General features: G+C 43.0%; 1 protein-coding gene and 1 long non-coding RNA gene across 2 annotated transcripts; both read left to right on the top strand.

Moving 5' to 3' along the window:
- Window positions 1-377: 377 nt before the first annotated feature.
- LOC148010513 (sm-like protein LSM2) lies at window positions 378-27,877 on the top strand. Its single transcript, XM_087671910.1, has 4 exons — window positions 378-588; window positions 26,765-26,817; window positions 27,115-27,273; window positions 27,550-27,877. The coding sequence occupies exons 2-4, from the start codon at window positions 26,815-26,817 to the stop codon at window positions 27,667-27,669; spliced, it is 282 nt and encodes a 93-aa protein (XP_087528036.1). The 5' UTR covers window positions 378-588; window positions 26,765-26,814; the 3' UTR covers window positions 27,670-27,877.
- On the top strand, window positions 14,425-15,246 carry LOC148010514 (uncharacterized). Its single transcript, XR_015689612.1, has 2 exons — window positions 14,425-14,868; window positions 15,004-15,246. It is a non-coding gene; the product is annotated as an uncharacterized LOC148010514 (long non-coding RNA).
- Window positions 27,878-28,000: the final 123 nt, after the last annotated feature.

Below are 28,000 nucleotides of genomic sequence, written 5' to 3'. Positions count from 1 at the left end.
TGAAATGAAATTTCAAAGTTTTCCTTGTCCTATCCCAAACATTTAGTTTAGGGTTTGGGATGTAGATAACAAGAAAAGAGTTGAGAGAGAGAGAGAGAGAGAGAGAGAGAGAGAGAGAGAGAGAGAGAGATGTGTGTGTGTGTGAAAAAGAGGGGGTTAATGATCCACTCTAATGCAAAACTTAGCGCTTCGCACTAGGACTATTAACCCCACACTTGCATGAGTACTAGCGTGTGGGCAATTTATTTAAATTAGGGCTAATTTTTCAACATATTGACTTTCAAGTGCATCTCACTATTTTAATAGCCTATACTTTTTTAAACACTAAAAAATGCAATGCCATGTTTGGCAAGTTATTAGATACCCTCCGAGTGCCATCAAGGGTAGAGCCTGACTCCATGTCAAGGCTAATTAACAGAGCTTACCAAGGTGAAAACAAAACCCCTCTTAGCCTATCGTTCTACCCTTCTGTTACACAAGATGAAGGATATTTGTACGACAAAGCAGGATTTGCGCGGAGCCATTTGTGCAGATCATTCATCCCTTGCGGCCTGAGCTGTGGGCGCAAATACCTGTTTGTTAAATCCTGTGAGTTTCCTAAAATGTCTTCACGCACAGAAAGGAGCTTGCTCTTTGTTTCTCTTCTCCACCATTCTTTTTGTCAGGCATTGTCCAGGTAAATGTCTGCATGCAGTGATTCGGAGTATGATAAGGGGCGAGTGTGTATGGACTATTCTGCTAAAGATGTATGATAAGGGGCGAGTCTGTATGGACTATTCTGCTGAACATCTTTAGCTAAAATCTAACATTGTAGAAGTTGAACACCTTTACCTAAAATCTAAGAAATACTCTTTCACATAATGCTCATTAAAAGCAAAGCCTTGTCTAACTTGGCAATTTTTGAGATTAGTATAGGATTCAAGCTGATGAAAGAACTCTCCTCAGTAGGAGTAGTTTAACATACCTTATAAGCATAAGGTGGGCCGGTAGGGCAACCCCCTCTGTATTTGTGGCCTTAGCCTCTGTAACGGCTCATGGGGCCTGTGTTTCAGTTTCGTCATCCTCAATCCTCTAAGGGTAACTTGTTAGCTAATGCCATGGCTGTCCACAACAATGGCAAGATGAATAATAAGATTACTACCTCTAGAACGTTGTGATTGAGTAATATTCTTAGATATAGAGAGGGCCATTGTTCTTGAGGGCTGTGGTTGTAGCCATGGCAAAGATGGCCACAAAGAGACCTCCAAACAGCGGTGCAAAGAGCAAGTGAAGATTTTGGAAGTTTACTAGGCAAACCTTGAATTGAATCTTGTTAGGAGAGAACCTCGAGACCTTTGGCATCCTTACATGTTCAAACATGTCCATGTGGTCCAAGTACTAGTGGGCGCATGTGACATGCCCTTCCTCTTAGCTTGTTGGTGGCTTCAGAGTGGCCATTTCACAAGTTCATAGGGATCCAAACCCTAATTCATTGGTGGTGTCTCTTGAGTCTTGGACAACTACTTCTTTGAGGTCATCACACCTTTTTGTTTATAGATGAAGGGTGTCTAGCTACATTTATGGTCTTGGACTTGTAGATTTTTAGTGTGGAGAGGTATTAACCTACTGCAAATCTTAGCCTAAGTTAATCTCAAATGATATAAGAGTCGTAGTCCGAATGCACAACTCTACAAAAGATGAGAGCCTTTAGGAAATGTAGAAGGGATCCTCAAAACTTAATTAGAGTAGTTTAATAGAGATTCATATGAGTTTCGACTTTGAGAGCCCAAGCATGAACTAGCACTTCAATTCAATGAGATTGATCAACTGCCCTATCCGAGATCGCTCTTCACCATGTCTCGATTGGCCTTGAATCTGTCAGAATGCAGCAGTGCGGAAGCGTAGGACTGAGAGAGAGAGAACACAGAGATAGAAGAGAGAGAAAGAGATAGTGGACAATGAAGATCTGCTGTATAAAGAATGCTGAATACAAAGATATGCAGATATATACACGGGCGCAGTGCGCTGGATTGCGTGTCTCCACCTCGACGATGCAACCTGCTGTCCACCTCGAAGTCCGCTGCAGTCTGCACTGTCTGCTGTCTGAAATCTGCGAACAGAGACGGAATCTGCGCGTGTCACCGGTCTGTAATCTGCGAGCAGAGAAGTGTACCAGACTGCTGAAAGTGCCAGGTATAAATAGCCGAAAAACCGGGGGAAATAGGGTGCCAGAAATGTGGCAGTCCGACTGCCAGTCCGACTGCACCAGCCTGCTGCCCCTGATCAGGCTATGACCTGATCTCTAACACCCCCTCTCAGAGCCTGGGCAGGGCAGAAGCCTGAGGGATCTGGAATGTCTCCGAAGGAGAGCCTGAGGAAGCGCCTTCGTAAACAAATTTGCAAGATTGTCCTCCGTCTTGCAGTACTCCACAGTGATGGTCTCATCCAGAAGCTTTTCTCGGATGAAGTGGTACTGGATCTCTATGTGCTTCGTCCAAGCATGAAAAACAGGGTTTCTTGCCAAGGCAATGCAACTCTCATTGTCACATCGCAGCAATGTAGGACGAGTCTGGGGGCACCCAAGCTCCTCCAATAATCGCCGAAGCCACACAACCTCGCATGTGGTGGAAGACGCGGCCCGATACTCCGCCTCAGTAGACGAAAGGGCTACCGTGGGCTGCTTCTTGCTACTCCATGAAATAACACCTGCACCCAAAGTAAAACAGTAACCTGTAGTAGACCGCCTGTGGTCCACATCACCGGCCCAATCCGAGTTGCTCCAACCTGCAAGTACAAGATCTGACCCATTTGTCCCTGCGGGGTAATGAATCCCTAAATCAGACGTCCCCCTCAAATACCGAAGTATCCTCTGAGCAGCCTGCCAATGCACCGTCTTAGGTTCACTCATGAACCCTGCCAAGAGCCCAACAGCAAAACATAGATCAACCCTTGTGTTAAGAAGCCAAATCAAGGACCCAATCAACTGTCGATAGCGGGACGCATCCGCCAAAGGAGAAGCTGAATGGGAAGTGGCCTTCCAGTTCGGATCCATAGGAGTAGATAGGGCCCGACAATCCTCCATCTCAAAAGACACCAAGAGCTCCTATACATATCTCTGTTGAGAGATAAAGATCCCCCTCTGAGATTGATAAATCTCATGGCCCAAAAAGAAATGGAGTAGACCCAAGTCCGTCATCTCGAACGTCCGATGTAAAGCTGACTTCGTCTCTTGGACCTGCTGTGCATCATCACCTGTGACAATCAAATCATCAACATATAAGACAAACAGCACACAACCATCCTCGGAAGTGTGAACATATAGTTGCGGATCGGCCTTGGACCGCCGATATCCCAATTGAGATTGGAGGAACGAATCAATCTTCTCGTTCCATGCACGCAGAGCCTGCTTGAGGCCATACAAGGCCTTCTTCAACCTGTAGACTTTCCCATTTGAAGATCCAAATCCAGGAGGCTGCTCAACATAGATCTCCTCCTTCAAATCACCATTAAGGAAGGCGGACTTCACATCCAACTGATAAACAGGCCATCTCCTATGGCCAGCCAAAGCAAGAACAACTCTAATGGTCACCAGACGAGCTGTGGGGGCAAAAGTGTCATGATAGTCAATCCCTGGGCGCCGTGCAAAACCTTTAGCAACAAGGCGAGCCTTGTGCTTATCCAAAGTACCATCGCTTAGGTATTTGGTCTTGAAGACCCACTTGACTCCAATCACCTTCTTCTTCGGGGGGCGAGGCACGAGTGACCAAGTGCCATTCCTCTCAATAGCCTCCAACTCGGCTTCCATAGCTTTCTTCCATGGTGCGGACTGTAAAGCCTCCTTCACGGAGGTGGGCTCTCGATCCTGCATAACACGGGCCATCAAACAATAGTTGGAGCAAACAAGCTCCGTAGAATGTGCCTGGTGCTGCCGTGACCATTGCGGACCATCCTGCGGTCCCAACTCCTCAGGAACCCCCTCGATCCCTGAATCACGGAGTGTGTCACGGGCCCAGCGAGGAGGAGGCCGAACCTCCCCTCGTCTTTCTCCATCAGCAGAAGACTCTGGAATATCCACCGGCGGTAACTCCTCAGAGGTGTCCGGTGGAACAATAGACTTTGTGTCAGAAACAGAATCATAATCAAAAGGCACGGGCTCCAATGGAACTGTTGAAGAAGCCCAACTCTCCCCTGGATCTCCAAGAACGGGATGCTCCTCACCCGTTGAAGTAGCCGGAACCTCCACAAACCGCACATCACGGCTAGTGTACACATCCCGCTTGACGGGATCATACAGTCGGTAGCCTTGGGACTGGGAGCTGTAGCTAACAAATACCTGTTTGCGGGAAGCTGCTTCAAATTTATCACGGTGAGCCTTGGGAATGTGAACATAGGCATCACACCCAAAGACCCGAAAGTAAGAAACATCTGGCTTCGTCTCAAAATAAGCCTCAAATGGGGCCATCCCTTCCACGGCCGAAGTAGGGGATCGATTAAGGATGTGGACTGCAGTAGCCACAGCCTCGGCCCACAGAACCTGAGGGGTTTGTCGGTGCTCCATCATGGTGCGTGCCATCTTGATCACACTGCGGTTCTTCCGTTCAAGAATACTATTTTCTTGAGGAGTGTTGGTATTGGCAAACTCCTGGTGAATCCCTCTATCTGCACAAAACCGAGCAAACTCATTAGAAACAAATTCACCTCCCTTGTCGGATCGCAAGGTCTTCAGCTTCCGGCCCGATCGGTTCTCCTCAAAGAGAAGCCAATCCTTGAAGTGCGAGAAAGCTTCTGACTTTAGTGCCAAAAAATAGGCCCATGTCATCTTGCTGTAGTCATCCATGATCAGCATGAAGTACGAGCTCCCACGCAGGGACTCATTCCTCATAGGGCCACATAGATCCGTAGATACTAGCTCCATCGGTGAAGTAGACCGCCGCGAAGCGGTGTGGGGAATGGCATCCCTATGCTGTTTCCCCCGTATGCAGGAGACACATGGCTGCTGGCTCACCACTATATCCGGCAACCCTCGAACAAGCTGTCCACGTGACGCCCTCCAAAGATAGTCATAGTTCAGGTGACCAAACCGAGCATGCCATAACTCTGACTGTGACTGAGAGGTAAGAAGAAGAGTAGAGAGGGCGGTGGAAGACTTCAGTTTGTAAATGCCGTTCTCCTCATATCCGGATGAGAGAACCTTTCTCGATCCACGATCAAGAACTCGCACTGTAGTATTGTCAAACTCCACCAAAAGGCCAAGGGAGCAAATCTTATGAATTGAAAGGAGATGGTACCCTAAGCCTGGTACATGCAAAACCTCTGAGGTATGGGTACCACCTCGTCCATCCGGAATAAGCTGCATCTTACCCCGACCTGCAACAGAAATTGAAGAGCTGTCTCCAATGAGAATCTGCCCACGCGAGGGTCGCAGCTGTGCAACACCATCGGATGAAGGAGTCATGTGCCGTGAGGCACCACTATCAACAATCCACTCTCGAGCCTGGGGAGCCGTCATCGCAGCATCAGAAGCATTCGGTGAAGCGTCCTCAATGACAGCTAGATGAAGAAATGCAGCTGATGAGGGTGCAGCCACCGCTTCAGAATCCTTGGTGTCCTTCGTATCTTTGTCAGGGCAATCCTTCTTCCAATGGCCAGTCTTTCCACAAATATGGCATGTGGAGTCTTTATCCTTGTCCTTCTCCTTGTTCTTCTTGGACTTGTTATCCCCCTTCTTCTTCTTTTGGTCCTTCCCCTTCTTCTGAGAGGCGTGACCTGTCAGCGCCTCCGACTTGGAAGCATTTTGTCCCTTTAAGTGTTCCTCTTGGTCCAAGACCATAGGAACCAACTCTTCCCACCGAAGAGTAGACTCTCGCTCCAAAGCAATAAAGGCAGAGTAAAATGTACCAAATCGTGGCGGCAACTGGGACAATAGTGTGATCGCCATGTCTTCGGAGGAAATCGGCTTCCCCGCATTCTGAACCTGCATCTGTAGCTGCCTTAGCTTGTTAATGTGCTCCCGTAGCAAAGAAGACTTATTTACGGACAAGGTCCGCATCTGTACCTCCAAAGAATTAGGGTCATCTGATTGTACATTTGATCAAGCTCCAGCCATATCTCCCGAGCCACCGTCAAGTGCTCGATTTGAGCGATCACGGCTGTAGTGCATGATAGAAAGAGAAAGGATCGAATCCTGGCATTCAGTTTGTCCCAATGAGACTGGGCCTTAGCCAACTCCGCACGAGCATCAGAAGAGAGTTTGGACTCATCTCTTACTGAGGGCCGGTCAATCTCCTCCTGTACCAACTCCGCCAAATCATAGGACTCAAGAATGGCCAACATCATGACGCGCCAAATGTGGTAGTTGTCGCCGTCGAGCTTCTGATCTGTAGGAAGAGCCGGTAAGACAGGCACCTTCCGGTCCATAATCGCCTGGAACTCCAAGTCAATCTCTGTAGACATCTTCACCTGCAATGCCCTCACAAACGCAAAAGCAGCCCCCTCTAATTGGGAAAACTCAGCCTGCTAAGGCTCTTCCGCGTCCTGAACCTTCTTCACCCGCCGGAGGCGATGAAAAAGCAAAACCTGTACTTGTAGGCTGAAAACTCAAACTTCCTCCGCGTCAAACAGCAGTAAACAGCAGCAAATCCACCACCTGTACTCCTTTCCTGTGCGCCCACACTCGTTTCAGCCTTGTTCCAAGGCGCAGCCCTCCTGTCTGCCCTTAAACGCAAAAAATGCAAATTTGTGTCGCGATGGAAACTCCTCTTCAGGTTGCTTCTGCGCTCAGTTAGCCCTCAAGCACTGCTCTGATACCATGTTAGAGTGCAGCGGTGCAGAAGCGTAGGACTGAGAGAGAGAGAACGCAGAGAGAGAAGAGAGAGAAAGAGACAGTGAACAATGAAGATCTGCTGTATAAAGAATGCTGAATACAAAGATATGCAGATATATACACGGGCACAGTGCGCTGGACTGCGTGTCTCCACCTCGACGATGCAACCTGCTGTCCACCTCGAAGTCCGCTGCAGTCTGCACTGTCTGCTGTCTGAAATCTGCGAACAGAGACGGAATCTGCGTGTGTCACCGGTCCGTAATCTGCGAGCAGAGAAGTGTACCAGACTGCTGAAAGTGCCAGGTATAAATAGCCGAAAAATCGGGGGAAATAGGGCGCCAGAAATGGCCAGGCGGCTGCATTAAATGCAGCCGACTGGCTGCTGCAGGTCGGACTGCCACGTGGCAGTCCGACTGCCAGTCCGACTGCACCAGCCTGCTGCCCCTGATCAGGCTATGACCTGATCTCTAACAGAATCTTCACCTTGATCACGCCATGAGCACTTTGGCTTGCTTCAATCTCATGTGTCCTCTAGTGCACGACAAGATTTGCTCTTATTGGTTCTTTCAACTTGGCACGAATAAAAGGAGAAGGAGATGCGATGTTGATCCACGATCCTGTTGGGATAAAGGCCCATTTGACCTCCGTGTATAGTACGCACACACTATTTAGTTGTACATGCAAATGCACCCTTATATGCCCTAAGTATAAATACATTTTATTCTTTTGTATACCAACACATTGTTGGTACACTCAAATCTAATCGTACTTTCACTCACTCACTCACTCTCTCTCTCTCTTGCCATCACTCTCACTCCTCGAACTGCTACACATCCCTAGTTGAGCTCCAACAACTGGTATTAGAGCTTAAGGTTCTGCATGCTTTCTAGGATCAAGGTGCAACCGACTGACACGTGAGAGGGCTGAAGTCCAGCTGAGCAGGCGCATGTGATAGTCCAACAAGTGACGGATGTAGGTCGACGTGGAGACCAAGGGACGTGACAGGGCTGAAGTCCAGTTGAGCAGGCGCATGCGATAGTCCAACAAGTGATGGATGTAGGTCGATGTGGAGACCAAGGGACGTGGGCTATTGAAGACCAACATGATGCGCAGTTGACCATGTGCTCGCGAAACCAGGCGATTAGATAGTTACAGGGAGTCGGGGTGTCCAGCAGGGAACAATGTGGACCAGGCAGCAGGTGTTGTATGCAGGTGGATGGAGTTTGTTGCGTGATGGCTGACCATTGCAGTGACCAGCGGATAGGCGTGAGGTAGGGTCAACGGAACGCCCCCCCCCCCCCCCCCCTCCCCAACCACCACCACGGTCTTTTTTTTCCCCCTAGAAATTCCTTTAATCACACTTACTCCCTTTTCTTTGACAAGAGTTCACGTGTTGAAGCACGGGTCACAGATCTGTGCAAATCTGGCCCAGAAATTTGGGGCTTTTCCTAGTTTTGATCTTGCCCATGCTTGACAGCGACATTCAGGTCAGTAATTGTAGACATTGTGCGTGTAGATCTCAATTAAATTGAGGATTTTGCCAAATTTGTCAGAATTTCACTCTTTTGAGCAAAATTTCTTGACATTGGATCCTAGAAAATTTGGGCTTTTTATGTATTGGCAAAATTTTTCTCAGGTGGTTCAGATTGGCTGACATTTATGCACTTTTAGACCTGAAATTTTGGGGCTTTGTGCAGAATTTGGTAAATTTCTACATTTTTTATCCGTGTGGTGGTTGGTTCATGTACAAACGACAGAGATTTTTTACTGTTTGAGGAAGAACAATAGTGTGTTTTTTGGTTCAGCTTGTGCTTTTACAATTCCAGGGCATTTACTCTTGTGTTCGTGATAAAATGGTTGCAACTTCTTCCGGTTCAAACATCAAGAGTTTGATGGAAATCAAACGGTTTGATGATCATGGGTTTGACCTTTGGAAAGACCGTATGCAAGGCATATTGTTCCTAAAGGATTGTGAGGATGCTTTGCAAGAAGATAAACCCGCACAAATGTCTGATGCAGATTGGGCCAGAGTAAACAAAAAGGCTATGGCTTACACTAAGATGGGTGTCACTGATGACATCTTGACAGACATTAAGGGTTTAGATAGGGGTTATGCAATATGGGAGATGTTGAAAACTACCTATGAGATCACCACACTTGTTAATCAAGTGCATTTAATGTGCAAGTTGGTGAATATGCGATTGGATGAGTCAAAGCCTGCAGCTGACCGCTTGAGTGCATTTGCATGTATTTTAAATCAGCTCAAGGATGCAAATTTGGACTTTGATGATAAGTTGAGAGCGATCTTTTTGATCATGACACTGCTTGATTCTTGGGAGATCTTGGTAGTTTCTCTTAGCAATAACCCCAATCTCTCATATGATGGGGTGAGGGGTTCAATCTTGAATGAAGAAATTAGACGTATGTCTATTGGAGAAGGCAACAACTCAGCTTATAATGTAAGAGGCATGGCTGAAAAGAAAAATGCAAATGCAAGAGAGAGAAACAGAAGCAAAAGCAAAGGAAAGGAAAAGAGTGACATTACTTGCTATCATTGTGGTCGAAAGGGCCACAAGAAACGTGATTGCAGGTATTACAAGAAGGAACAAGGGAGAAAGAAGAATGCAGGAGACAAAAAGGAGGAGGAGGATAAGATAGATGCATGTGAAGCAGCCAAAGGAAAAATGCCAATGTGGCCTCCAGTGTGGTCATAGAGGAGCTTTCAGATACAGAGGCTGATGTATTATGTGCAGCTGATTATGATGCCCTTGTATGTCACATGCAGGATATGCAGATTACCAAGGCTGATGTGATTGATGCACTTTTGTCAGTTGATGATGGTGCCACTCGGACTTGGATTGTAGACTCTGGTGCCTCTTTCCATGTAACTCCTTGTTTGGAGTGTTTTGTTGAAATCAGCCTATTTCTCGGAATGGGTAGTGATAACTTGATTTAAGAGTTAATTACAGCAATAAATAAATGCACATAAAATGAAATACACACTTTTACCATAACATTCTTGGACAATAGACACCCTGTTGGCCCCAAAATTGGTGCCCCTTGCGGTATTTCTTTAGCTTTCATTCAATTGGAAGGAGTACAACTTGAGATTCTTCAATCTCCTCCTGCTAGCCAATTGCTCTTGCAAGCCTTTTGGGTCATTTGCCCCTTGATTCACCCAAGACTTCTTCTCCAATTTGACCCTTGGCTGGCCAAATGCTGCCCCAAATCAATTTGGGATGGGTTGGCTCCTGAAATCCCTTGATAATCTTCAAATATCAGCTGCTGATTTCAGTCCCTTGAGCCTTCAATCTTTGGCACGGATCCCAAGGTGGCTGCTAAACCCTAATTTTTGCTGTAAATTAGGGTTTACTGCAGAAATTACAGATCAGCCCACCAAAAATGAGTGAGATCTCCTCCGAATGGCTAAGAATTGCTGAGGATGGCTGAGCTTAGGCTGAAGGAGATGAGAGAATGCTGTAGAGAGAGAAAATTTTGAGATTTGTCGCGAAGAACTGATCAAAATCAGCTGTTGCCCTACTGTACCAGCCCCAAACGGATGCCCCAATAACAATAGGAGCATCAGAGATTGTAATCTTCAGGAGAAAGTGCATCAGCAGCAATTGCCAGCTTCCCAAGGTCAAGAATATGCAATCTCCATTACCAAAATGGTCTCCAATGGTTGGGAAATGGCCCCAAAAGCGTCCAACATCTCTTTTCAACAGCTCCAAAATGAAAAAACGAGATTTCCCTCTCCCTTCAGCCCTATTTAGCCTTTCCCCCACTTACATGGGAAAGTTTTGCCAAGTGGCAGCTTTCTTAATCCATTTTCAGCAATTTCCAGCCATTTAATTAATTTTTAGAATTAATTAAATCTGAAAATTAATTCAGCCTTTAATCCATGCCCAGAAAATTGACCTTGCCCATCCAAAAATTAATTGGCTAGGCCATTTGCAACCCAAAGTGGTCCCATGCATTAATTGACCTTTAGACAAGCATTAATCCATTAATTAATGCCTAGTCCCTAGTGTCACCACTGACACTTAATGGCCAATTAATGGTCCTAAGAACAAATTGACACTAAAATTCACCTAGAATCTAATAAGTGTAACTTGTTACAACTTTTGGCTTTGATACCCATCTTTTTCACAGGGTCCTTCGGCCTTCAACTGTGAAAAAGTAGCTTGCACCTCACATGTGCATCTTTTAATTGCACATTTGATTAATCCTTTAATCAAATGTCAATTAAACATAAGCAAAGCATCAAATTTTCACGTCCTCATGACAAACCATCCCCTTGAAATCCTTGCAATCGTCCTCGATTGCACTGTAATGTGTCAAAGCAAACAATATTGCACTAGAATTTTCACAAGGCATCATAGTCAACACAACATTGGCCATTGTTGGCTAACTATCTCATATGCCCACCATTTGCTGAAAATTTCCAGCCAGCATAAACATAGCATAAAACTCAACTATAGTCCAGAACTGTTGTCAAAAACTCATCGGATGCATTCCAAACTCTTGTTTCTCAACAGTGCTGACTACACAACCATAGTAAAGCATAAACCGAGCCGAAACCATGGCTGAATTGTCAATGGTATTTAGTACACATGTTGCTGTCCATAGAACCAGCTGAATACCATTGAAACTAATGATCATACACTGAAAACTAGCACTCGGTAATCAGTCTCTCATGATCACAACTTGATGCAAATGTACAGTTTCAGAGCTGCAATGAAAACCATACCCATCTGCGTACATACCACAGTGACTAGTACACTGAATAGTGACCTCATGGCAGACATACTGTCAACACAGTACCTTGGATGCATGCTAAATACATCCGAGATCCACTATACACGAGAGCAGTCCATTCTTGAAGGAGTGGAAGTGCTACCTTCCCCTTGAGTGTCAAGTGGTACTTTGGACTCTTGCCCTGTTGAACCTAAAAGAGCCCGATCCAAAGTCGGCTCTAAGTGAAAGGCATCAAGGTAAAGCTGCAACAACTGAGGATAGTCTGCCAAGTCATCCTCTTCCATCCATTTAGCATCCATTGGTGAACAGTTGTGAAACTTTACCCAATAGCTTATGGAAGCTTTACCTTTGACCTTTCCTCTTTATGTGCCAAAATCTGCTCGGATACCAATATCTCATTCAGCTCCTCTACATTGGACTAAATTTCAGCAGATACATCCTTATGCACATCATCATAAACAGGCCTCAACAAGCTCACATGAAAGGCACAGTGTATCCACTAGTGTAGAGGCCATTTCCATGATAGCCAGCATTAAACTTGCATGACCAGCACTTATTCTTTGAGCCCCAAAAGCACGACGGGGTACCGATGCTTGCCCATATGCCTGATTTTACACACCAGGCATCATACCGATACCGCCATACATTGGATTATGCATTCCATGAGCCATACCCGAGTACATTGGGTTATGCAAGCCATGCATTGGTTGTTGAAAGTTATGGGGATGTGTGCCATACATTCCCACATTCGGTCACTCACCCACCATAGCATGAAAAATTGTGCTACCACCAAAGTAAGTTGGCTGCCCCAAATTCTCATGCAAACCTTGCTGTCCAAAAACCATAGGATTTAATTTACATTATGAACTTACATTTGCATTTCTTGCCCAACTGGCACCAATTGCTTTTCACCATGAGCATCTTGAGAAGGCTTTGGCTTATTCTTCGGTGCATCTTGCTGTCCCGAAGTTCTAGAAGGGGATTTCCTCTTCTTGCCCTTGTTGTCCTTTGTAGGAGTGTTCAAAAACTGAGTAAATTGAGGATCTTTTGCCAATTTAGCAAAGAAATTGGTTACTGCCCTCATTCGATTCTTGAATGCATCATCGAATTCCATTTCCCCTTGTTGACCATCATCCTCTTTTTGCATTGAGGGTCCAACATCTTGGCCTTCAACCACATTTTTAGCATGCTGTCCATGATTCGTGCCTTGTCCAAGATCAGACATTGCATTTCCTTCTTCCCCATGTGAATGTGCATCATGAGAGGCATCATTATTGCTTGATTGCATCCCACTGTATGAAGATATCTTGCTGTAATTTCTCAGCTGAGCACAAAGATCAACACTAGCACAAAGCTTTGGCTTGCAATTAGGTGCCTCGGGCCCACCAAATCAAGAGATTTGATGTATCCCGGCAATGGAACCTTGAAACCAGCCTTTCTTCTTGGAATGGGTGGTGATAACTTGATTTAAGAGTTAATTACAACAATAAATAAATGCACATAAAATGAAATACACACTTTACCATAACATTCTTGGACAATAGACACCTTGTTGGCCCCAAAATTAGCAGCAACAGTCCAACACCTCTTTCCAACAACTTCAAAATGAAAAAACGAGATTTTCCTTTCCCTTCAGCCCTATTTAGCCTTTCCCCCACTTGCATGGGAAAGTTTTGCCAAGTGGCAGCTTTCTTAATCCATTTTCAGCAATTTCCAGCCATTTAATTAATTTTTAGAATTAATTAAATCTGAAAATTAATTCAGCCCTTAATCCATGCCCAGAAAATTGACCTTGCCCATCCAAAAATGAATTGGCTAGGCCATTTGCAACCCAAAGTGGTCCCATGCATTAATTGACCTTTAGACAAGCATTAATCCATTAATTAATGCCTAGTCCCTAGTGTCACCACTAACACTTAATGGCCAATTAATGGTCCTAAGAACAAACTGACACTAAAATTCACCTAGAATCTAATAAGTGTAACTTGTTACAACTTTTGGCTTTGATACCCATCTTTTTCACAGGGTCCTTCGGCCTTCAACTGTGAAAAAGTAGCTTGCACCTCACATGTGCATCTTTTAATTGCACATTTGATTAATCCTTTAATCAAATGTCAATTAAACATAAGCAAAGCATCAAATTTTCACGTCCTCGTGACATTTGCTATGTTCAATGCAAGTAGTTATGAAAAGGTGTATCTTGGAAATAAACATGCTTGCAACATCGATGGATTGGCATTGTACACTTGTCTTTAGACAATGGCAAGAGCTTGTGTTGAAAGATGTTAGATATGTGCTTGGCATTAAAAGGAGTTTACTATCTGTTGGTCAGCTTGACTTGCATGGTTACACTACACTGTTTGGTGGTGGTTTGTGGAAAGTGAAAAAGGGTTCCATGCTGATTGCAAAAGGAACCAAGAAGGGCACTTTGTATTGTTTGCATTGTAAAGCTTTGAATGGCAAGTTTCTTGCAGTTGCTGAAATTGACAGTCACTTGGAGTTATGACATAAGAGATTAGGCCATATGAGCCAGAAAGGACTTGATGTCCTTATCTGTCGGAAGAGGGCTGATGGAAAAGGCTCTAAACTTGACTTTTATAATGAGTGTCAGTTTGGAAAGAAAATAAGAAATTCCTTTTATTGTGGTGTCTCTCGTAAGTCCAATGTCTTGGAATTAGTGCATTCTGATGTATATAGTATGCCTGTGAAATCTTTGGGTGGTGTTGCATACTTTGTCTCCTTTATTGATAATTGTTCGAAAAAGATTTGGGTATACCTATTGAAAAAGAAAAGTGAAGTGCTTGTTGTTTTTAAAACTTTTCATCACTTAGACAAGTAGAAAGATGAAATGCTTGAGAACTGATAATCGGGGTGAATTCACATCTACTGAATTTAAGTCCTTTTGTGACTTGCATGGAATTAAGAGGAAGCTTACAGCTCTTTATAACCCTTTTTCAAATGGGGTAGTTGAAAGATATAATAAGACTTTATGTGAAAGAGTGCGGTGCATGCTATCCATTGCTAATCTCCCTCATGAATTTTGGGGAGAGATACTCAAAACGGCGGTTCACATTTGCAATTGCTCTCCAAACAGGTTCTTAAATAATGGCATCCTTGAGGAGGGGGCTGTGATGCTTTTGTGCATGTTAGAGATGAGCTGAGGAACAAACTTGACCCAAAATCCACTTAAGGCATTTTCATGGGCTATGGTGATGAGGGTGAATTTGGCTACAGAGTGTGGTTACCTCAATCCAAGAAAATTATTCGCAGCCGTAATGTTGTGTTTAATGAGACAAAATTGCTGAAAGGTACTTAAGCCTCTAATGAAGATATGAAAATGGTCAAATTTCAAAATTTGCAGCCATCTATTACTTCAGATAATGAGCCTCACGGTGTTGTACCACATGCTGAAACTGATGATCAGCTGGTTATTTTTGAGCCAGATAATGATGGACAGCAAATAGGAGCACAAGGAGGTCACGGACAACAAAATAGACTTGCTGGTAATGAAAATGAAGGTGCTGTGCAGCATGAACAGCATGCTGAAAATGACTTTTTAAGATTAATTTTCTGTATTTAAAGACTGAAAAGTAATATTTAATTATGGCTAATGCTGAAAAACCATTTGGGAAGGCTGCCATTTGTAAAAAATGCCCATGCAAGACTGAAAAATGTCTTTAGAAGCTGGAGAGAGAGGCATTTTTAGTGTATTCAGCCTGCAAGAGAGAGGGAGGAGATGTTATTGGTTTGATTTGCATTCATTGGAGGACCTTCTGAGGCAGTCAGGGGCAGGAGAAGACCAATCAACAATAGGTGACAGCATCTACAAGTGGTTAAGACAGGGCAGTAGGAGTAAATGACTGATTTTTTTCAGTTCTTTGCATCTATATCTGTTGTGGCAAGGCAGCAGCTGCATTTGACTCATTTTCAGTTATTCTTCGTGACAAAACTTTGAATTTTCTCTCTCTATGGCTTTCTCTCTCATCTTCCAACCATTTTGCAGCCTTGCTTTGAAGATCTCAGTATTTGGACCCTTGGAGGCTGAGAAATTGCAAATTTCTTTGCAGCAAAAATTAGGGTTTAGCAGTAGCCTTGGGAATCATGCTAGAAATTGGAAGCTCCAAGACTTGGAATCAACAGGGATGAAGGTGAATTTCAGCTAAATTCAAGTGGAGAACTAGCCAGCCATTGAATTTGGGGCATTTCCATTGTCTATGAAGTGGGTGAAGGCCAACCAAGTGCTCGAATCAAGGGGCAAAATAGATTGAAGACTTGTGGGTTACTTTGGATAGCAAGGGGAGTTTGGATTGCGAAGGGGATCGGGAGAATCTCATTGTAAATCAACTTCTTCTTCAATAAAGCTAAAGAAATACCGAAAGGGGCGCCAATTTTGGAGCCAATCGGGTGTACATTGTCCAAGATCAATAGTTAAATTTGTATTTTCAGATTTGCATTAATTGTTTGCTATTGTAATTAAGTTGTAATCAGGGATTTACCACCCATCCACGGAAGGAAGGCTGGTTACATGGTTCCGTTGCCGGGACACTACTCAATCCCTTGATTTGGTGGGCCCAAAGCACCTGATTGCAAGCCAAAGCTTTGTGCTAGTGCTGATTTTTACTCTCAGCTGAGAAATTACAGCAATATGTCTTCATGTAGTGAGATGGACTCGAGCAATGATGATGCCTCTCAGTATGAACGTTCATATGGGAATGAAGGAAATGCAAAATGCCTGACCTTGGACAAGGCTCAAACTATGGACAACAAGCTAAAAATGTTGCTGTTGGGCAAGGTGCATGGCCTTCAGGGCATAAGGAAACTGATAACCAATAAAGTGAAGAGGAATTTGATGACGAGTTTAAGAATCGAATGAGGACAGTAGCAAATCTCTTTGCTGAATTGGCAAAGGATCCTCAATTTACCCGATTTTTGAATGCCCCAAAGAAGGACAACAAAGGCAAAAAGAAGAAGACATCTTCTACACATTCAGAACAACAAGATGCATTGAAAATAATGCTAAACCCTTCATTTGAAGCTCCTAAAGATGCTAATGAAATAAAACAATTGGTACTTACCGTGCAAGGAATGCAAATGCAAGGCCATTACGGAAGTGCCAATTCCATTGACTTTGGACAGCCAGGCAGGCATGCTATGATGGGGCAGCTAGGATATTTCTGTGGAAGCACGATTTTTCATACTATGGTTAGACAAGGACCGCATACAGGAATGTTTGGTACAAATCCCTATGGTATGCAGCAACCAATGCATGGTGTGTAAGGCGCAATGTATTCGCGTATGACTGGAAATATGCAAAACCCTATGTATGGCAGCATTGGCTTGTTGCTTGGGGCACAAAGTAGTATGCTTGGTACTGCATTTGCACCCCCGAATGCTTATGGGGCTCAAGGAATGAATGTTGGTCATGCAAATTCTCTGTTTGGCATTGGTTTTGATGTAAATTTAGCAAATGCACCCTTTTTGCAGCAGCCCTTGACACCCAAGGGCCAAAGGGGTAGCAAAAGACTATGATGAGGGTGGAAAAGGAGGGAAGTTTGAGTCCTTCGGCGGTGTACAAGATAGGCTGAAAGCTTTAACTTTCATTCAGCAATTTGATGCAACCTATTTAGGGGGGAACTTCATGGAGTCCTCAAAGATTCAAAAGGTAGCCACTTTCTTGAAAGGGAATGCATTACAGTGGTGGTCCACTCTTTTGATGCAACGTAGAGCACCGTCAACGTGGGTACAATTCAAGCAAATGTTTGCATCGAATTGGTTGACAAGTACCTTTGAGGTGGACATCATGACAGCTTCGAATAAGCTGGATGCTAAGGAATGTAAAAATTTGGAGTAATATAATAAGAAGTTTTGGGATACATTGCTGCCTATTACCTCTTATTGCCTCGTATCCCTTCATGAGCAAGTGGAAAAATATGTTTGTGGGTTGCCCTAAGGAATCAAGGATTTTTGCATTAAATCCACCGTGTCATGTCTCAACTTATAGAGACTTTTGCTACAGCCGATGCTTTGTTGCGTGGGAAGGATTCGGGCTTCCTGAAGAGTGGGGAGAAGTTGAATAAAAGGTTGTTTAAGGCTGAGAGAAGGGGCAGATTTGAAAATTAGCTTGAAAAGAGGCCAAAACAACAAAGAAAGGGCTCGAAAACATTAACATAACGTAGGGAATTGATGGCTGCAAATAAATGTTTTAGTTGCGAACAAGGGATTACCCCAATAGGCAGCAAGTTGGAAAATTAGAAAATCAGGGAGATTCTAAAGGAAAGAAGCCCAAAACATCAGTGGGATTGGTGCTCGATTTTGTTAGTGATCAGCCCAATGATGATGTATTGAGTTGTGCAGAGCATGGGACAAAATTAGGGATCAACATGCATTGATTTTCTTTGATAATGGGGCACAAGCCAACTTCATCTCTGTTGACATGGCTGCCCGTCTAGGCATCAGAGAGGATGAGATGGGACCCATGGGGGAAGTTAAAATGGCATGTAAAGGCCATGCAGTGCCCGTCACACTGCTCATTGGAAAACTTCGATTGCATATATAAGGATATGTGGACAGCAAAGAGTTCTTTATTGCTCCACTTGAGGGTTGTGACGATTGCTTGTATGCCATGGTGTCACCGTATGCATGCAGTGATTGATTCTCATGCAAAAAAGATTACTATTCAGTATAAGGGAAAGGTACTGACACTTGATGTAAAGTTGAAAGGTGAATCTGTCCTTTTTGTATCTGTAGTTGCCATTTCCAAAGTAATGAAAAATCATCTTTCAGCGTACTTGGTTTTCACTGAGGATAAAGATGATAGTAAGAATGTTGGGAACATGTCTAAGTTAGAGAAGGATCACATGCCATTTTTGAAAATGTATGCTGATTGCTTCTCTCAATCACTTCCAGGGTAGCTACCGCTTGAAAGGCCAGAAGATCATGGCATAGATCTTATCCCTAGAGTTAGTCCACCTAATAAGCCACCTACAGAGTCAGTGCAGCCCAACAGGAGGAGATTACGAGTCAAGTAAATGAGCTGTTAGGAAAAGGGTTGATTTAGCCCAGCTCATCTCCTTTTTGTTCTGCAGTGCTTTTGGTGCAGAAAAAGGATGGTTCATGGCGTATGTGCATTGATTATTGTGCTTTGAACAAGATCACAATAAAGAATCGCTTTCCGATTCCTCGGATCGATGATGTTATGGATAGATTACAAGGGGCAGCCATATTTAGCCGTATAAAGTTGAAAAGTGGGTATCATCAGATACGCATTAGACTAGAAGATGTGTCTAAGACAGCTTTTAGGACATCTTTTGGATTGTATGAGTTTCTTGTTATGCCTTTTGGACTTATGAATGCTCCTGTCACTTTTAATCGGATGATGGATCGTATCTTCAGGCCACATAGAGGATTTGTGGGTACTTTCTTTGATGACATGATTATCTATTCAAAGAACGAGGCAGAGCACAGAAAACACTTGGACATTGTGTTCAATGAATTGCGTGACTATAGGCTAGTTATCAATGACAAGAAAAGTGAATTCTTCTTGCATGAAATTCACTTTTTGGGGCATATTGTATCGGCTGATGGTATTCGCATGGATCGTGCAAAGGTTGAAACAATACGATCGTGGCTACCTTTGAGGAATATGCATGAGATCCACAGCTTCTTAGGTTTATGTTCTTACTACAGGAAGTATGTACGCGGGTTTGCTGAAATTGCATCTCCATTGCATGCCTTGCAAAAGAAGGATATGCCATTTAGATGGACAGTAGTGGAAATTTCAGCATTTGAAAAGTTGAAGAAAAAGATGACTTCTGATCCTGTACTTATGTTGCCCGATCTAAGGAAGTCGTTCATAGTTTAATGTGATGCATGTGGTAACAACATTGGGGTTGTTCTTATGCAAGATGGTCGAGTTGTGGCTTATGAGAGCTGAATTCCCCGCAGTGCAGAAAATAATTTGCAGGTCTATGAGAAAGAGCTCTTGGTTGTAATTCATGCATTGTCTACATGGAAACATTATTTGTTGGGGGTTGATTTTACAGTGCAGACAGACCATCAAACTTTGAGGTACTTTTTGATGTAGACAAAGTTGTTAGAGAAGCATATGAGATGGGCAAATTTTCTCTCTATGTTTCATTTTCAGATTGTACATGTTAATGGTAGAAAGAATGTTGTGGCTGATGCACTGTCATGTAAGCCACAAATTTCAACTGTAAGCATGGTTTATCACATTAAGTTGGATGCTATGAAATAGTAATATGTTGCTGATTCGGACTTTGCTAATGTTTATGATCAGCTTTGCAATGGCCAAAGGCATGGACACTTTGTGCTAAGAGATGGATTTCTGATGTGTTGGGGGTAAAGGTGCCTCCGCCTAGCCGGCCATGTATTACTACACTTAACTACACTGATAGTACTTGCCACTGCACACTACAGGTGGCGAGTGTCTGTCACAGTCACTTATTCTTTATTCTTTTAGTGAGAGTTTGAATAAAGGAAGGCCCGGCCACACATTGTGGTTATTGGAGTTTTCACTTTTAAGTTTTACTCTCTCTTGCTCTTGCTCTCCATCCACCATAGCTCTCACCGCCAAGCTTCTTCCTCTTGGATTCTACTTCCCTTTCAACTGGTATCAGAGCAAAGATATTGGAGCTTGCTCGGCATTCTCTTCAGCCCGGATTTGAAGAGCTTCAACTCGAGCTTCAATGGCAGTCATGGCACCTTCATTTGCAGGTATGTTTTGACTCTCGTCTCCTCCCCGAACTTCCGGCCTTCATTTGGCAACTTGCAGGGCTACATCGGAGCCCCCTAATCCTTGCCAAGTGCTCAGTAGCACTGCTGAAGACCCTCCAGCCCCCAGGAGCAGCCAACGTAAAATGCGGCACATTTTTAGGGGGCTGGGCTGATCTCCTCTTGGCATTTCCAGCTCCTTCACCAGCTTCCCGGCACTGTTTGCAACCTTTTGATCATCTTCAGACTCCTTGGCATTGGATCTTGGCTCCAGCAATCGATACGAGTGCTTTCACCTTCAGCCATTGCTGTATACTCAGTCCCAGGACTGTCACAAGCAAGGCAGCACTTGACATTTAATGTTTGATGCTTCTTGGCATTGCCCATTTGATGCCTATTGATGCCCAGTGATGCCTGGATGTTATGGGATGCTATGTCTATCCTTTGGGACTGATTTGGAGTAGATTTGGGCACCGATTGAGCTTCATTTGATAGTGAATATGCTGCTGTAATACAGTGGGCTGAAGCTCATTTACGTGGTGTATGCATTGGCTCTTGGATATGGAGTGCTTACCGGAGATTTGAATGATCATACCAATGTATTTGGAGATTGTCAAATGCTTCTTTTTTGGTTCCGGAATGCTTTTGAGCTTGGATTAGGGTCTAACTTGGTTGTCATTCACTGGCATTTGGCTTCAGTTTGGCATGCTTTGGACCGGTTTATGCCTATTGTCACTGCTTGACATTTAGGCTTCTTGCATTTATGGTTTGGTCAGATATGGATGCTACTTGGTTTGCCCATGCTTGACAGTCACTTGGAGCTTTGTCTTTGGATGTATTTGAGCATTTTGGATCTATTGGGCATTACATTTGGTTGTCAGTTACATGCTATTTGACTGCTTTTAGGCTTATGCTCTACGGGTCTGAGACAGCTTGGGATTTATGCTCCGGATGTACGCTACTGGGATTTGGAATGTCTGATGCTATGCACTCGATGTATTTGAGCGTTGCTTGCTCTATTTGTATCTGACTTTACTTCCAGTGGGAGTCTCTTGGCATATTTGAATGTACACAGAGTTTTTTACTTACACTTGAGCTTGAGCTTGTGGGACAGTTACATGCATTTGCTCTCTTGAGAGCTTTATGTCTGCAGTTAGTTTGTAGTGGGCTGATTTGATATGCCTATTGGGGCCGGCACCTATCTCTGTCACAGGTTTATCAATTTTGTATGCGTCTTGGATGGTTATGCATTGAGCTTCTTGCTCTATCAGTTGTGCTTGTGCTTGGTCTCTTCTCTTACCCCGAGACCCATTATATGCATGACTTCTATATCTATGAGATGCCTTTTGTCTGACAGGTTATTAGTTTCACAGTTCTTGGTACCTTCTTGCCCCTTGACACTCATTGTTGGATGTATCTTGCTATTTGGCAGTTGCAGTGACATATGTATCAGTGATTGCTTCACTTTGGGACAGTTTTACATACTTCTGTAATTTATTCCAGCAAGCTGAAATTTGCAGATTTCGAGCACTTGTATGAGTTTAATGCTTACTGTTTGACGTTCTCTTGGTCATATTTGATGGACAGGTGGTTCTTTTGGTCATATCCACTCTTTCAGCCAGTTTTAGCAGTGGTTTTAGTGCATTTTTTGCTCATTACAGCAACCTGTAATTTTACATTTTTGCTTTGATTTGGGACAGTATGACTGGTTATCTAAAAGACACAGCTCTCTTTAACATTTCCAAGTTGGATGGTACCAACTATGGGTATTGGAAGTCCTAGATATGATAGGTTTTGGTGCAGAAGGTGTAAATTAAACCCTTGCGTTTCAAGGGTGTTAAACCCGAGGATATGGATGATGATGTTTGGATAGAAGTTGATGAGCTATGCAAGTCTATCATTATCTTGTTACTCTCAGAAGAGGTCTATCATAATGTTGTTGAAGATGAGAATCAGAGTGCATGGAACTTATGGGAGAAGATTCAGGAGCTTTATGTGTGGCAAAGTTTTGCGTCACAGATGTATTGGCTGAAGCAGTTAATGGACCTTTGCATGGAGGGGACATCCCTATCATCTCATTTCAGTGAGTTTCATGCTATCATGAATAATTTGTTGTCACAGGGTATTGAGTTCAAAGACAACTTGCATCCGTTGTTTTTGCTTGGTACCTTGCCTGAATCATGGGATGTCTTCTGTACTGCCATATGCACGAACAAGCTTGATGGGCTGAAAATCAAAGATGTTGAGAGTGCTTTATTGACTGAGGAAATTAATAGGAGAAACAATGATGCTTCCCGCTCTTCACATGCATTGACCGTTAGAGATGGAAGGCATGACAGGTATGATAATGATCATAAGGGCAAGGACGCTCAGAAGTTCAGGTCAAAGTTACGTGGCCGCAGTAAGTTCCGTGGACGGAAGTCTGATCTTGCCTGTTATTATTGTGGGAAAGCAAGACATATTAAAGATGCGCGATGATAAGCGCAAGGAAAAGAGAAAAGAGAAAGTGCAGGAAAAGTCTTTTGAGCGCAGTATTGTTCCTGCAAAGTCTAGTGTGAAGATAGAAGAGGTTAATGTCATGCAAGCCACTAATTTAGATGAGGATTACATACTTGCAGCTTTTTCATGCGATGTCTTACAAGCTTCTAAGACACATTCTATGTATGCGCAGTGTTGGCTTTTGGATTCAGGTACGTCATTTCATGTAACACCCTAAGATTGGTTTCACACCTATCGTACCATCTCTGGTTCTGTGCGTCTTAGTGATGACAGGTCTCTTGACAGTATGGGCATTGGAGATGTTAGGCTGTAGTTTTCTTCTGGCAGTTCTTTTGTTTCGCATGATGTACGCTATGTACCTGCGTTGACTCCCAGCCTTATGTTAGCTGGACAGCTTGATGATGCAGGGTATTTTGTGTCTTTTGAAGGCTCTACATGAAAGATTACTTGTGACAGGCTTGTGCTTACAAGAGGTGCCAAGTCTAGCAGTCTCTATCCCTTACTTGTATTTGGAGCTACATTGAATCATGTTTTGTCTATGGGTTCTATTTCCCATGTATTCCTCTGGCATGCTCGTTTGGGGCATATGTTTCTTAAAAGAATGAAAATGCTCCGTGCTTTGCAGTATCTTCCGCCTTTTGACTCTTCGCATTTTGATTCTTGTGATCATTGTTTGTATGGCAGGCAGACCAGAAATACTTATAAAAAGTCTGGTAATAAATGCATGGGTAAGCCCTTGGTACTTGTGCACTTAGATGTATGTGCACCCATGCTGTGTTAGTTACTAGGTGGGGCAAAGTATTTTGTTACTTTCATAGATGATTACTCACGTAAGGTTTGGGCTTATCCCATAAAGAGAAAATCCGATATCTTAGACACATTTTAGCGTTGGCTTGCATTAGGTGAGAACCAGTCTGGAAAAAGGCTGAAATGCCTAAGGTCACTGGGCGTGAGTATGTATCACGTGCTTTTGAGCAGTTTTGTGATGAGCGGGGTATTAAGCGTCAGTTGACCGCTTCTTACATCTCTCCCCAAAATGGTATGGTTAAACGCATGAATAGGATCAGTGAGGAAAGGGTCCGTAGCATGCTTAGCCAGACTAGCTTACCGTAGCACTTTTGGGTGAGGCAATTACTACTGCAGTGCATCTCATTAACAGGTCACCTAGCAGTGGCATTGACTTTCAAGTTGCAGAGGAGGTATGGGCAGGCAAGCCCCCCTTTTATGATCATTTGTGTGTCTTTGAATGTGAGGCATTCTGCCATGTGTCCAATGACAAATGCAATAAGCTGGATCCTAAACGTGTCAAATGCATTTTCATTGGCTATGGAGATGCATGAGAGATGGGTTACCGTCTATGGGATCCGCAGGCGCGGAAAGTGATCCTCAGCCATGATGTTATCTTTCATGAGGACAAAATGCATATGCAGCGTGAGAAAGTGGTTGAGGTACGTAGAGTTATCTTTCAGGAGGAGCCACCTGCTCCTGTACAACCCACTCCATGGACAGCTAGACCGCATGCAGCATCACCTGATGCTCATGGCCTAGGTTTTAGACATGCTGATGTTAGATAGGATGTCGATCAGGCAGCAGAGCTTGGGCTGAGGCGCTCTACTAGAGATAGACGACCTCCTGACCGTTTTGCGCCCTCTATGGATTATGTACTGGTTACAGATGCAGGCACGCCTCTCATTTATGATGAGGCTATGCAGAGGGGTGATTGTCACTCTTGGAAGAGGGCTATGCAGTTTGAGCTTGACTCATTGCATAAGAATTAGACTTGGGATTTGGTTTCCTTGCCTCAGGATAAGAAGGCTTTGCCATACAAGTGGGTGTACTCAGCCTGCAAGAGAGAGGGAGAAGATGCTGTTGGTCTGATTTGTATCCATTGGAGGACCTTTGGAGGCAATCAGGGGCAATAGAAGACCAATCAACAGCAGGTGACAGTATCTATAAGCGGTTGAGACAGGGTAGTAGCAGTAAATGATTGATTTTCTTCAGTTCTTTGCATCTACAAGCTGTTGTGGCAAGGCAACAGTTGCATTTGACTGATTTCCAGTCATCCTTTGCGACAGAACTTTGAATTTTTTCTCTCTATGGCTCTTTCTCTCATCTTCCAACCATTGTGCAGCCTTGCTTTGAAGATCTCAGCATTTGGATCCTTGGAGGTTGAGAAATTGTAAATTTCTCTACTGTAAATCTTAATTTACAGCAAAAATTAGGGTTTAGCAATAGCCTTGGGAATTGTGCCAGAAATTGGAAGCTCCAAGACTTGGAATCAATAGGGATGAAGGTGAATTTTAGCTAAATTCAAGTGGAGGACTAGCTAGCCATTGAATTTGGGGCATTTCCATCGTCTATGAAGTGGGTGAAGGTCAACCAAGTGCTCGAATCAAGGGGCAAAATAGATTGAAGACTTGCTGGTCACTTTGGACAGCAAGGGGAGTTTGGATTGCAAAGGGGATCGGGAGAATCCCATTGTAAATCAACTTTTTTTTCAATAAAACTAAAGAAATACCGAAAGGGGCGCCAATTTTGGAGCCAATCTGGTATGCATTGTCCAAGATCAGTAGGTAAATTTGTATTTTCAGATTTGCATTAATTGTTTGCTACTGTAATTAAGTTGTAATCAGGGATTTACCACCCATCCATGGAAGGAAGACTGGCTACAGGCAAAACATAGAAGACACTTGGACATTGTGTTCAATGAATTGCGTGAGCATAGGTTGGTTATCAATGAAAGGAAAAGTGAATTCTTTTTGCATGAAATCCACTTTTTGGGACAGTGTGTATCTATTGATGGTATTTTGATGGTATTCGCATGGACCTTACAAGCAATATGATCATGGCCACCTTTGAGAAATGTGCATGAGATCCGCAGCTTCTTACGTTTATGTTCTTACTGCAGGAAGTATGTAGGATTCAAGGCGAAAAAAGGGTAAATTTATAATCTCATTATCTACTTTTTACCATTGTGAATATTAAAAGAAATTACCATTGGGTAAATTCTAGAACTTAATGAGATAATCGTAGAACTTGCTAGATACCAAGAAACTATCATGAACAAGAAGTAGCGACAAAGCTGCAAGGTGTCAACTTGTTTGCATGCGTGTATGCTTGTTGCTTCAAAGGATGAACTAAAAGTCTACAAATCAGTTTCTGCACTATGATGTCCCTTTCGTATTTGAAACCATAGTTGCATGGAACTCGTTTCTAAAAATATGAAATGTGTAAGAAATGTATCTTACAAATTAAAGGTGTTTCCTATCATCCAAAAATTTTGAGTCCAAAAATCTGATGAAGTATTTCTTACTTCTTGAATTAGAAATTATGTCAATTGCAAGGTACCTTTGACCTTTGGGTTCCGGAATCGTGATAGTTCATGGCCTCTCCCTCTTGGTCTCTCTCGTTTAATGCATTAGTATGTAGCCTATTGCTGTATACAGTACATATATAAATTGCATTACCATACATTTTGCCACATTAGTATACAATTTAGTGCATTTAATTTACTGCTGTTACACACTACTAAACAGTCAGAATATTCACCTCTCTCTCTCTCTCTCTCTCTCTCTCTCAATAAATAGATTACTCAATGGGACCACCACTTCTAGTAGGGGGGGTGAGGATAAGGAGACTTAGGATTTGGAGGGTGAATCATGATATATTCTTCAGGATTCAAGAGTGACTTTTTAGCACTTTTCCTTTATATAATGAATATTCTGGCAAGGTCCATGAGTCTTGTTTGACACTTGATATATTCATGTTTGACACTTGAGTTATTACTAACGTGACATGCCTTTGCTTTAACTTGATGTTTGATATTTATGCCTTTTCTTTTAGACATTGTTTCCTTGATCATTGTAAACAATAATGTGGTTACCCATTTCCGAAACTTCTGGCTACCATGTTTGGAACTCCTATTTTGACGAGTTGATGATCATAAGCTGATATTTACTCATCCATGTTTTATAGGGAGAAGTAGAAGAAAGCAGACTAAAGTTTGGACTTGATATCGAATAAATATGGTAATACACATCTGCATGATGTTAATAAGATCATGCATTAAAAGATCTTGTACTTGTGCAAGATATGTAGTTCCCATGTCTTGGCAAAGTTTATGTTTATACAGACTTCTTGACAAACTGAAAACCTGTGTCTTTAGAAGTGTCTAGTTTCTCTTTTATGTGACCTGCAAGCAAGTGGGCATGCATTTAGGAGAACAAGGGAGTTAGAACAGACACCAGTGAAACATCTTTCCATATACATGATGGCTTTAATACTATTAAGTTAATATTTGTCCTGTCATTATCATGCAAGTGCAGTTGTTCTTTTCATATTTCAAAGAGCTGGTGGGGAAAGAGGTAACAGTGGAGTTGAAGAATGACCTGGCTATTAAGGGTACCCTGCATTCTGTTGATCAGTACCTCAATATAAAGCTGGAAAACACTCAGGTGGTGGATCAAGCAAAATATCCGCACATGGTAACATTCCTGAGCTTTTTTAGAATCTTTCAGTTGGCTATCTATTGTCAAAATGAAAATCTCTTCTCTCTACCACATTTGCTTTTATTCATTGGTTTTTTGAGGGTTGAATTATAATGAAGACAAATTTGTTATGTTTATGTAACATGTTGATTATGGTTGTCATTAATGTATCAGAGCTGTGATATTTGCCTTCCTCTAGGTTTTCAAAGCTGATGATTTGCAAGGTACTTGTTTCACATGCTCAGCACTAACAAGCTTGGTGGTGGATGTCAGCTTTCAGTGAAAAACTGCTTCATTAGAGGTTCAGTGGTGCGATATGTACAGCTGCCACCTGATGGTGTAGACGTTGAAATTTTGCATGATGCTACACGTCGTGAAGCCCGTGGGGGTTGACCTTAGTAGATAGTCATTGTTACATCAACAATCTGCTTGAACATCTGATTGTTATGCAAAAAACTTTGCTACACATGTAATAGATACACACAGTCGATGTACAAGAATTGAATTGGTTCAAGTGCTTAATATACTTTTTTCCTTCTTGCTAAACTATGAATTACAAATTACTATTCAAAAGACAAATTACAAGACGTCTAATTGGTTCAAGCTGCTTGATGAGTGGCAAGGTCTAATATTCTCCTATTCAAACAATGGCTCAAAGAAATTACAAATTACTATTGTTAGACCTGTACTACAGGTTCACTCTTTTGAACACTCATGATTGATT

The sequence above is a fragment of the Lygodium microphyllum genome, chromosome 29 (genome assembly GCF_053477565.2).
Source record: "Lygodium microphyllum isolate KBCC chromosome 29, Lygodium_microphyllum_v1.1.10, whole genome shotgun sequence".
Taxonomy (NCBI): domain Eukaryota; kingdom Viridiplantae; phylum Streptophyta; class Polypodiopsida; order Schizaeales; family Lygodiaceae; genus Lygodium; species Lygodium microphyllum.
The sequence above is the reverse complement of the archived record's forward strand: the minus strand, read 5'-3'. Positions and strand labels throughout refer to the sequence as shown.

What these genes read in the sequence shown, in the direction of transcription:
- LOC148010513 (XM_087671910.1), top strand. An exon ending in AAGCAAAATATCCGCACATG is followed by an intron (nt 27,274 to 27,549) that starts GTAACATTCCTG and finishes GGTGGATGTCAG; the next exon opens with CTTTCAGTGAAAAACTGCTT.